At 32.7% G+C, this 10,648-nt stretch overlaps 2 protein-coding genes across 4 annotated transcripts; both read left to right on the top strand.

Moving 5' to 3' along the window:
* Positions 1 to 247: 247 nt before the first annotated feature.
* LOC110624471 (FAD-linked sulfhydryl oxidase ERV1) lies at positions 248 to 5,509 on the top strand. The gene is made up of 6 exons (XM_021769639.2): positions 248 to 556; positions 1,262 to 1,339; positions 1,649 to 1,696; positions 3,386 to 3,450; positions 4,030 to 4,107; positions 5,223 to 5,509. The coding sequence occupies exons 1-6, from the start codon at positions 347 to 349 to the stop codon at positions 5,329 to 5,331; spliced, it is 588 nt and encodes a 195-aa protein (XP_021625331.1). The 5' UTR covers positions 248 to 346; the 3' UTR covers positions 5,332 to 5,509.
* A 680-nt stretch (positions 5,510 to 6,189) lies between these two features.
* On the top strand, positions 6,190 to 9,950 carry LOC110625117 (eukaryotic translation initiation factor 3 subunit A). Of its 3 annotated transcripts, XM_043961089.1 has the most exons (4): positions 6,193 to 6,556; positions 7,744 to 7,749; positions 7,808 to 8,211; positions 9,601 to 9,950. In XM_043961089.1, exons 3-4 carry the CDS (start codon positions 7,822 to 7,824, stop codon positions 9,769 to 9,771), a joined length of 561 nt encoding a protein of 186 aa, XP_043817024.1. In that variant the 5' UTR covers positions 6,193 to 6,556; positions 7,744 to 7,749; positions 7,808 to 7,821; the 3' UTR covers positions 9,772 to 9,950. The 3 variants fall into 3 exon arrangements, with proteins under 3 accessions (XP_021626350.1, XP_043817024.1, XP_021626349.1); XM_021770658.2 differs by having other exon boundaries at positions 6,190 to 6,608; positions 7,705 to 8,211; XM_021770657.2 differs by lacking the exon at positions 7,744 to 7,749 and having other exon boundaries at positions 6,193 to 6,608; positions 7,807 to 8,211.
* Positions 9,951 to 10,648: the final 698 nt, after the last annotated feature.

The following is a 10,648-nucleotide window of genomic DNA, read 5'->3' as shown; positions in this document are numbered from 1 at the left end:
AATAAAAATGGCTGATAAAAATTAAGAGAAAAGACTTGATGAAAAATAAGTGGATAAAAATTATTTTTTTTACAAATTAGACAAAATTCTAATGTAGAAAATTTCGTTCAAATATTACACAATTTTTAACAAAATAATAAAAACTAATTAGAATATTTTTCCTAAACATTAACCGAGCCAAACTAATAAAGCCGAAAAACTGATTTTCAAGTGTTCAATCCGATTTTTTTTTTTAAAGAAAAATCATAACAGAAAAAAATTTGCACTTTCAGTTTTTTTTTTTTCAAGCAACAAATATCTTTCTTTTGTTCCCGCTTGTCTCCTCTCTTCATCAGTCTCTCAAAAAATGTCGGATAATCTACTGCAGCATCTCTTTCAGACCTTTCAGAAAATCTCAGGTTGCGTCCAAGCTCATTTCTCCAATCTCGTAGCCCAGCCTCACCACCGTTCGCCTTCTGCCAAAAACCCTCTCTTCTCCATCTCAGCATCATCATCTAAAGTAAACCCATCAACAACAGACGCCGACCTTCTCCAACCAAAGGACATTCTCATCAAGGTGAACCATTTGATCGCTCTTATCATTAACTGAATTTGGACACGGGATTCAGTTATTAATTTTGGTGCATTTTATTGGAGGGTTCGGATGGGTTATAGAGATTAGGCTCACTAGCTGTTTGACAAAATTCCTCAATGGTGAATCCTGAGTAAAATTTCTGCCCTGAATGTGCTGGTTTGTTGTTTCAATTTCTGTGTTACAAGCAATGCAGTCTAGCCACATCTTTGCTTTTGTTCTAAAGTAACTAGAGATAATGTACATGGACAATCATTGTTTGTGTGTGAATAATTATGTGAAAGTTTTATTGCATTTCCAGCGTTGAGGTAGTTTGTGATTATAAGAATTAGTTCCCCAATATCATGCCAATTAAATGTTAAAGCCTACATCTGCTTCTTGGCTTATATGGTAGGATGTTAAAGCTAGAAAAACGCTTCTCTGGTCATTTAATTTCATTAAAATTGAATTTTCGGATGGAAAAGCATACAGTTTCTGACTTGTCTGCCTTTTATATTCCATCAATTCCTCACTTACACAGCATGATGTAAAATAGCTGATAGAGAGGAGTTTATCAGTGATGGTGATCCTTTTACCTTCTAAGCAAAGAGAAATAGAAATGATGATCTTTAGGAAACTTCATTTCATACTATGTATTGACTTTTATATAAATAATCTGCTAGATTGAACTGTTATGGCCCATTTATTCAGATAAAATCTACTGCACCAGTGACTAAAGAAGAGCTTGGAAGAGCTACTTGGACTTTCCTTCACACGCTTGCTGCTCAGGTATTGTCATTGTTATAGATTAGATGAGGTTGCCTCCTAAGCTCAACTGTCTTAATATTGAGCTGTTATCCTGTTTTCTTTTATTGACTATGAGAAGCAAAGTGTTAAAGTTTCATTCTCTTCTTTTGTTCTTGCCACTTATTGTGTATTACTAACTCAAAGGCTCTTTCTAAACATCTAAGGTCTTAAAATGCAGCTTCTCTTTGCTTCATGCCCTCAGATATTTGATGGCAGCTTTTTCTTAATATACTTTACTCTTCCATACAATGATGGATTTTTTTTTTTTAAATCGGTTTTGTTTCTTTCTAGTATCCAGAAAAGCCAACGAGACAACAAAAGAAGGACGTAAAAGAATTGGTATGACACTCTTTTACTTTTTGAGCATGCAATATTATTGTTCTCAAACACTATATATCAGCATGATTTATTTGTTTCACTCTAAATTAGCATCTCCATTCTTAATTGGAGGAAGGCTTGACGTGACTATAGTTAAAAATAAGTCAAGTGAGAGTAGTTGGCAACCTTAATAAGGTCTTTGAAAACTTCCTTCCACCAAAGAGAAAAAAATGGTATAACTTGTGTAGTCCAAAGGGTGAACCTTCTCCACATTCAGGTTCCTATAGTTTACTGGTTGAACTTGGTGCTGGTTTTCATCAAATTAGCCAGCCCAATTTAGACTTCGTGAACTTTTTCCATGACATTATCTTCTACATTTCATTTGGGAGCAATGTTCCAAACAGCACCAGCGGAAAATTGACATGCAATCATTAGAGTTTTGTGTTGATGAAATGTCTAGCCATTGTCATTTTGGTTTATTCCATGTAAAATAGGGGTGGCAATTCGGGTTTGCGGGTCGTGTTCGTGTCGACGCGAACATGATTAAAGGTCGACATGAACACGACACGATTAATGAATCGTGTCAAAAATCTAAACACTAACACAACTCTTTTATTATACGTGTTAAACGACACGACACGATTCATTAATCGTGTGGAGTTAATACCACACGACTAGACACATCTAATACGATTTGACACGAATAAATCCATTAACACGATTTGACACGATAAATCCATTAACACAATTCAATATATTTAACACGTTTGATATGACTTAATATTACTTATTTGACACATTTTGATATAAATTTAATAGTTTTAATATTTTTTAAAATAGTATATTATATGAAATTTACATATTTATTTTTAACATTCATAAATTTAATAATATATTAAAATACAAAACTTAATTATTTAATGTTAAAAAGTGAGAGTTTAATATTTAATAAATTAATATTTTAATAAAAAATTTACAAGACAATATAATATTATATAAATACACATATTAAATAAATTTTTAATGAATAAAATAGAAATAATTTATAAAAAATTTAATATTTATATTGGATTATATATCTTTTTTAATAATATAACGGGTTGGCAGGTCATAGATCGACACGTGACACGAATAATAAAGCGAGTCGTAAATGTGTTAAATTGGATTAGCATGTCAACCCATGACACCATATGATTATTTTCGTGTTATAAAAGGGTTGATACGATTTTGACACGAACACGAATAAGTTCAACCCTTACCCTTAATTTTTCGTGTCATGTTCACGGGTCGTATCTAAAATTGCCACTTGTTATGTAAAACCATATATGCTAATGTAATTTTTAGTTTATTGAGCAATGGTAAAAAACAAAGGCCAAGAGAAGCTGGGCTGCAATTATCTAGTTTCTGAAACGCTCAAAGTATACTTTGGTTACCACATTGTATGATTATTTGATTGTATTCTTTGATCATTTTTACTTTATTTGAGAACAAAATTTGTAAGTGATAAACATAATAAAGAATTCATTATCTTCTATTTTCTTCATTAAGAATTATGTCTTCTTGACACTTAACAAAAAAAGCATTTTACTCAAGTCATCTGTCATTCGCACTTTATTGCCAATATGTCCACTTTGTTGTAAGAAGCAAAACTAAATTTCTTAGTAACATGCAACCATTAAGATCAACTAACCAAACTTCTTTAATTCGTAGATGGCAATATTATCCCGGATGTACCCTTGCAAGGAATGTGCAGATCACTTTAAAGAAGTTTTGAGGTATGCATGATTCACTAAACCCTGTTCCTTCCTTCAAGCAGTGTTGTGGACCCACATGGTGTTTTAAGGGTTTTTTTTTTTTTTTTTTTTTTTGAGGAGGAATTTTAGCACATGGAATGCAATCCAATCTTCATCTCCAAACCAGATGCTAAGTCAATCATTCAATTACAATGTGCTTGTACACACAAAGTACTCATTCTTATTTACATTCAGAAAAAAGTTTTTGGAGCCATTTTCATGATCTCTTGGGAATTTTGGCCCTTAACAGATCAGAAAGGGGGGTGGGGGAATTTCTAGTATCAACAAAATCGAGTAACTTGAATGCATCTGAACTTGAATTGAGTATTTAAATCTCTTAAAAATACATAATTTTGCATAATGCTTAAGACAAGACCAATCTGAATTTAATAATTCTTGGTTCCTTCGCATGTTTAAATCATATAAATTCAAGAGTCAATATGTTATACAGTTCTTTGGGTTTAGTTTCAGCATCACACTGTAAAGAGTAAAAGTTTGTCATCTTATGGATACTAAAGCCCACAACAGTATTAACACTGGCTGTTCTTATGTGTTCCACAGGGCTAATCCTGTACTAGCTGGATCTCAAACTGAGTTCTCACAATGGTTATGCCATGTTCACAATGTAGTCAACAGAAGGTAAAGGTGCACTTTTTTGTGGATTTGTATAGTTTTCCAAAATAAAGAATTACCTAAGTGACCATAAGGGTGTGCATTCAGTTAATCAAAGTGAATCGAAATTCTAACTAATTGAATATTTTAATCAACTAAAAACTGAAATTAAGAGAAAATTGTACTTGATTAAAACTAAAAATATTTGGTCATTTATCAATTTAAACCAAATTAATTGAAAAAAAAACTATTATTTTATACTATTAATATAACTATATTAATAGTATTTTTATTTTAAAAAATTATAAATATAATTTATTATTTATGAATAATTATAAATCAAATATTATTAATAAAATTATAATTAATAAAGTTTAAGTATGTCGGTTTGTTCATTTAGAACAAAAAATTTATGGATTACTAACTAATAATCAAACTGAGCTTACTTTTACCAATAACTAAATTCATTAGTGAATTATTTGGTTCTGTATGGTTAGATTATTCGGTTGTAACCAAGTAATATGACATCCTAATTGTTTAAAGATGAGGTATTCTTGACAATTTAACCAAATCCTAAAATTGTCAATGATCTTTAGACCTTATTTGGTTTAAATGTGTCATTTATTGGGAAGTCACTTCCGAGGACCTAACTTAATTAGGTTAGGGTAAATAAGTTATTCCCTCCCAGGGAAGAAAAACCTTTGACTTCCTGGGAATTTAAGAAGAAATGCCCAATCAAACAGAAACAATGTTCACGCTTCCTGGGAATTGCAAGTTCCCTAACTAAGTTACCACCAACCAAATAAGGCCTTAATTTACAGCCTAGACTTGGCACAACAAATTGGATTGACCTGCTGCATTTTTTTCACCTTCCATCGATATGGGTTGCCCGTGACAAAGTTTGTGTAAATTGATGAACTGAATAACTGTTCCCAAATGCCGAATATGCCTAGTCTTTTTTGCTTCCTGCATATGATCTCTGCTAGCATATAACAGTGAGACTGAGATTGCTCATCTATTTGAATTGCTTTAGTTCATCAAAAATAGTTGTTACACATACAACTCTGATATTTAAGACGCTTGTCAGTTTTGCCTTGGCAACATTTATTTAGTCTTGCTAACACTTGGGCGATTCCTGGTAGCCTTGGCAAACTGGTATTTCCCTGTGAACGAGTTGATGCCAGGTGGGGCAAGCTAGAATGCGAGCAACGAGCATGTGACCTTCAAGGAACGGATTTTCCCGTAGATTAACATATTTATCTATGTACTTGATTCCCTGGACTTCAAAAATGATGCTATGCAATATGTACATGAATGCTTGATTTGTTTGGTTCATTTTGATTTTACCATTTTGATAAATCATTTATTGAGCCGTATTGTAATACCACAACAAAGCTCTCAAGAATTAAAAGTTCATATTTATACATTACATAGTTGGTAATCTGTATTGTTGCTTCTCCGTCAATTTATTTTTTTCAATTAAAATAAAGATCAGAGTTTTGGATACAATTTCTGTTTGATTCTAGAGTACTTTATTAAAGATCACTACTCCAGGAACAATACCACAATAGTGGGAACAAATGGCTCTATGCTTAACTGCATTCTTCAATTTTTATTTTATTTTTAATGAAAGAGCTGCATTCTTCAATTGGCTATGTTAATTAATCGATTATAATTGTTGCAATATAACTAACCTAAATTAATTATAACGTAGTTTGGTCGAGCAGCTTGCTATCAGTATTTAGCTTTTACGTTTTTTAAGGAAAAAAAAAAAAAGGATATGCAAGAAGCTTAGTTGTCTTGGCAAGAAAAGCAAATTGATTACTTTTATGACTTTAGCTGTCTTAGCATTTCTCCAACCTAAAGAATCATAAGATATCACAACATGATGAAAAAATTTCATTAAAGATTTCAAGGAAAGCATATGGAAAATGAGAAAAAATGTGATAAGAATAAAATTTAGGGCTCAGTATTAAAAATCAAATCAAATTAATCTGTTATGTTTGATTTTTTTATCTATTCAACTCGGTTTAATAACTAATTTTAAAAGTTTTAAATTTTCAATTTAGTTTGGTTAAAACTCAAAATCAGTAAGAAAACTCAAACTGAATGGAGGATGCAAATGTATCCTTTAACTCAAACCTAACCCTAAACACTCCACACCCCTTTAACCCTCTCTCTCACTCAGCCCCCCTTCCCTCCACCTCTGTCTTTTCTCATGCAGCACCCCGGCCTTTTCTCGACACTCACTCAACCTCTACCACCCCCACCCCTACGGCGCACCTCTTATCCCTTTCTCTTCTCTCATTATGACGCCTCTTCTTCCTCCAACGATTTCTGCTCCTTGCAAGAGATAGATTCACAATCTTCAAGCTCTGCTTCTTCCTCTTCTTGCTCCAACGAGTCAACATATGCTTCTTCATGCCCTTCACCTTCAGATTGCTCCTACTCCTAGATCTGTCGCCTTCAGATTTTGGTTATTATGGTTGCCCTTTTTTTTCGATATATATTACAAACAAACTTAGATGGTAAGATGTTTAATAATTTTGTTATTCTTAATTTCTAGTGATAAGCTTCTTCCTTTGGTTTTCATGGTTGCTTCTTGCTTAGCTTTAAAATTGAATTAGGGTAGATCATGGGTGGGAAAACAGTAAGGGTGCGGATTCAGTTTGTTCAATTTTGATTGAATTTTCCGAATTTGATTTGGTTCCATTTGATTCAATTAGTCGATCTTTTTATGAATTTAATTTTTAGATTCGATTTGAAATCAAAATCGGCCGATTACTTACCGCTAATAAAAACTTTAAGTAGATTATAGAGTTCAGTTATAAGGATCTTTGGCAACTACTAATAACAATTTGGATGTCTGTATTTTCATCATCCTATGTGCTAGGAAATTTTTTTTTTCTTTTGTCTTCTGAACATGAATTTATTACATAATCATCTATAATTAGTAACTTCCTAATTATTTACTGGATTATTAGAGAAAATACTCGTTTTATATTTTGCTAAATATTTTGTGAAAAAATTCACCAATTATTACCAATTTTTGGTTCTTCTGAACATGAATTTATTACATAATCATCTATAATTAGTAACTTCCTAATTATTTACCGGATTCTTAGAGAAAATACTAGTGTTATGTTTTGCTAAGTATTTTGTGAAAAATTCACCAATTATTAGCTTGAAATAAACTACTAGTGATTTATGCAATGTTAAATTTTGTATGCTTATTCAGCATTGCTACATTATGATAGCTATTTATCATAGAATTTGCCTTGTAAACCATGTAAATTAGCTTAATAAGGCTTCACTTTTAAGTTAAAAAAACTATACAGTTGGAGACGTTTAGTTAACATGGCTCCAAAGTCCAAAGTCTAAACAATTACCCATTTTGAGATTTTTTTTTTTATCTAAATTGAAAATAATTTTAATAATTAATTAAGGATTTTTTTAACATTGAAAAATATTTGACTCAGGAGACAAACACCTAATCCTTCTCAAATATACTATTTGAGATGTAGTGACATGCAATGATATAATTTTTGCCCCTATTAATACATGGGGGTATTGTATACAGATTTTAAAATGTCTTATGTTCTCTAATTTTTATTTTTCTTGTAGTCCCATACCTTGCTGCTGCCAGTGGTCATTGTTCACCACTTTGAAGCTCTTGTTTGCCACTGATAGAAACTATTGACTTGAGGAAGTTCTGTGCTTTAACAGTTTGAATTCAAAAAAATGGCCACTGCCACCACTCGCTCCACTGTCTATGCAGGGCGCCGCTTTTTCTCTTCTATTGCCAGCAGCCATAACAATAGCCATAAAGACACCCATAAATTCTTGGAGCCTAACTCCTTCGTTGGTAGCTGGAAAGTGCCAAAGAACCCAAAAGAGGCAGAGGCACAACTAGCACGACTGAGGAGGGAGTATGGGAAACAAGTGAAAGAGGTGCGCAAGGACTACATAAGGGAAATGGAGTTGATGCGCCTCGAGAAGCAGAGGCAGGATGAAGCTAGAAAAGAGGCCACTAGGGTTGCAAATGAAAAGCGCAAGAAGTTAAAAGCAGAAGCTGCTAAAGCTAGAGCTGAGGAGCGCAAGATTGCTGAAGAGGAATTTCGTCAAATGCTGGTATGGTTCTACAATCCATTTGTGTGTTAACTTTTGCCAAAGTTTTTTTTTGGCCAAAAGTTTTCATTAAATAATTTTGTTATAATTTTTAACCAGAAGTTTTCTTTTAATTTTTGTGCATGCTATTAATAATCTGAAAGAGAACCATTTGAATTTGTCGAGAAAAGGGCTTTATGTTTTAGATGTGTGTTTGGGCTTGATTCATCTAATTAGAAAATTGATCTTTTTCAATAGACTTGCTGCTTGTATTGCACCCGTTTTCATACCTCATAAATTAAGATTATAGGCTCCCATAAGGTTAAATGAGCTATAGCAGAATGAGGGCCACTGATGGTATGATTGCTAAACTAAATAGTAGTTAACTCAGAAATAAACATATACCAGTTATCAAAGCTGAATTCTTCTACTTTAGTTGCTGGAAAATGTGGGCAGAGCTATTAATTACTTTACTTGATTATTCTTCTATGATCCAATTACATGTTAAGGGCATGGCTGAAGCCTGAAATCATTGGAGATTGCAATACAATTTTCACTATTTTCCTGATCCCTGTACTTGCTTTGAACATTCTTATTTATTAGTTAATAGCATGCTTTTGGTCTATGAGAAAATTGCTAGAGAAGTTCTGTGCTTGTATTAGTTTGCCAAATTATGGACTTAAATCTTTTTACTTGTGATTACTTAAGAAAGTAAACTACAGTTGGGATTTCACCGATGGCATTTTAATGTAGTAAGAAACCCTTGGGATTTGCAGTCATCTCTCATCACTCCTTTTGATTTCATTTCAAGTATTCCAGTTGTTTTGTGAGCGAAAGGACCTGGTGTGAAGACTGGTAGGAAAAAAAATGAGGGCTGAATTATTTTCTGTTTTCCTTGCTTTTTTACATGAGAAAGTTTGGTGGTTAGAGAGCCTTGGATCTGAAAGTACATTTTCCCGTCATTGGTTCCCTGGCAAAACTCACTCACTCATAAATATATGCTATGTTGCTACTTTAAATATATGCTATGTTGCTACTTTAAATTATAGATAGTTCCTCTCTCTCTTTGCGCTGCTGATAAGATATGGAAAGGTAAAAGAATTACATTTGGTCATTATGTGCCTATGTGGTGCTACTTTAAATTTTTCACTATGAGAAATGGCTTGAATGCTCTCTCTCCCACTTCATTCATGCGTATTTGTATGCTGACGTTCTGTGGACCTGTGAGATCATTTGGACTATAACTATAAGGGCTCGGGCTTGTACATATCTTCTTTTTATATTGAGAACCTGTCTTGATTCATTATCTGGTTTGTTTTGAATTGTATGACCACAGTTGTTCAAGTCTTCTTCTTACATTGAGAACCTGTCTTGATTCATTTATCTGGTTTGTTATGAATTGTATAACCACAGTTGAAAGAAAGAAGTGCAAAGCTTGAATTTTGGAGGATGAAAGAACAACACAAGGAAGAGTACAAGAAAGAGAAGAAAGAACAATTGCGACGACAAAGCTCCATATGGATTGATGAAATTAACATAGAGAAGAGGACAATAGAAGCCATGGTTGATATATCACTGTTGTGAGTTCCTTTCATTTTCAGTTTGAATCTTTTCTTGACAAATGAAAATTCAAACTCACAACTTGATTTAGAAATAAGTAGGGCTTGATACATCCTTAAGTTATTTGGATTTTATGAATTGTTCTCATATCAAGCGTTTGTATTTTTTTTATAGTGGTTTGTGTTTTTGAATTGTTCTCGTAAGTGTTTCCTTTCCATTTATAAGTCCATTGTAAGGGAATGGTAAAAGTATAAATTTGCATGTAGTTATGAATAATTTCTGAGATCATAAGGGCTATTTTTTGCTCTTTTTGGTCAATGACTTTCATTGCTAGAAAAGGGTCAAGTCCAATTTAAGATGCATAATAATTAGGGTACTAGGAGGCAAAAATGACTGCCTAAGTCCAATCTAACAAAAAAAACTTACAGAAAAATTTAAAAACTATCTAGGCCTTGAGAATAATCCTCCTCACACTTTGATCCCAGCAAATCCTGAAGCTAAAGGAAGACCTGACCCAACCAAAGCTGTCATAAAGAAGAAGACAACCACAGCCTCTAGTTGTAGGTCGGTCTTCAAACTAATCCAGTGGCATGCAAACTAGAATTTTGGATAAGGAAAGAAGAAAAAGAACACCTCAAGAGAGAGAAAAACAAGTATCAAAAAGATCTCAGTAATGTCGAACTATATAAGAAGTAAGACTGCAAAGTTCTTTAAATATGAGAGTGAAAAGTCTTAAAAAAAAAAAATAGAGAGCCTGTGAAATACATAACAATAAGAAAAATCAAAATACTGTAATACTTTTTTGTTTAACTTGATGTATTAATTATTTTTTCCAGTACCACTAGCATTCATATTACTGCTTATATAATTTAGCATAAGTATTTGCGCCATTTATTTGTAT

This window comes from Manihot esculenta, chromosome 10, assembly GCF_001659605.2.
Source record: "Manihot esculenta cultivar AM560-2 chromosome 10, M.esculenta_v8, whole genome shotgun sequence".
NCBI lineage: Eukaryota > Viridiplantae > Streptophyta > Magnoliopsida > Malpighiales > Euphorbiaceae > Manihot > Manihot esculenta.
The sequence above is the reverse complement of the archived record's forward strand: the minus strand, read 5'-3'. Positions and strand labels throughout refer to the sequence as shown.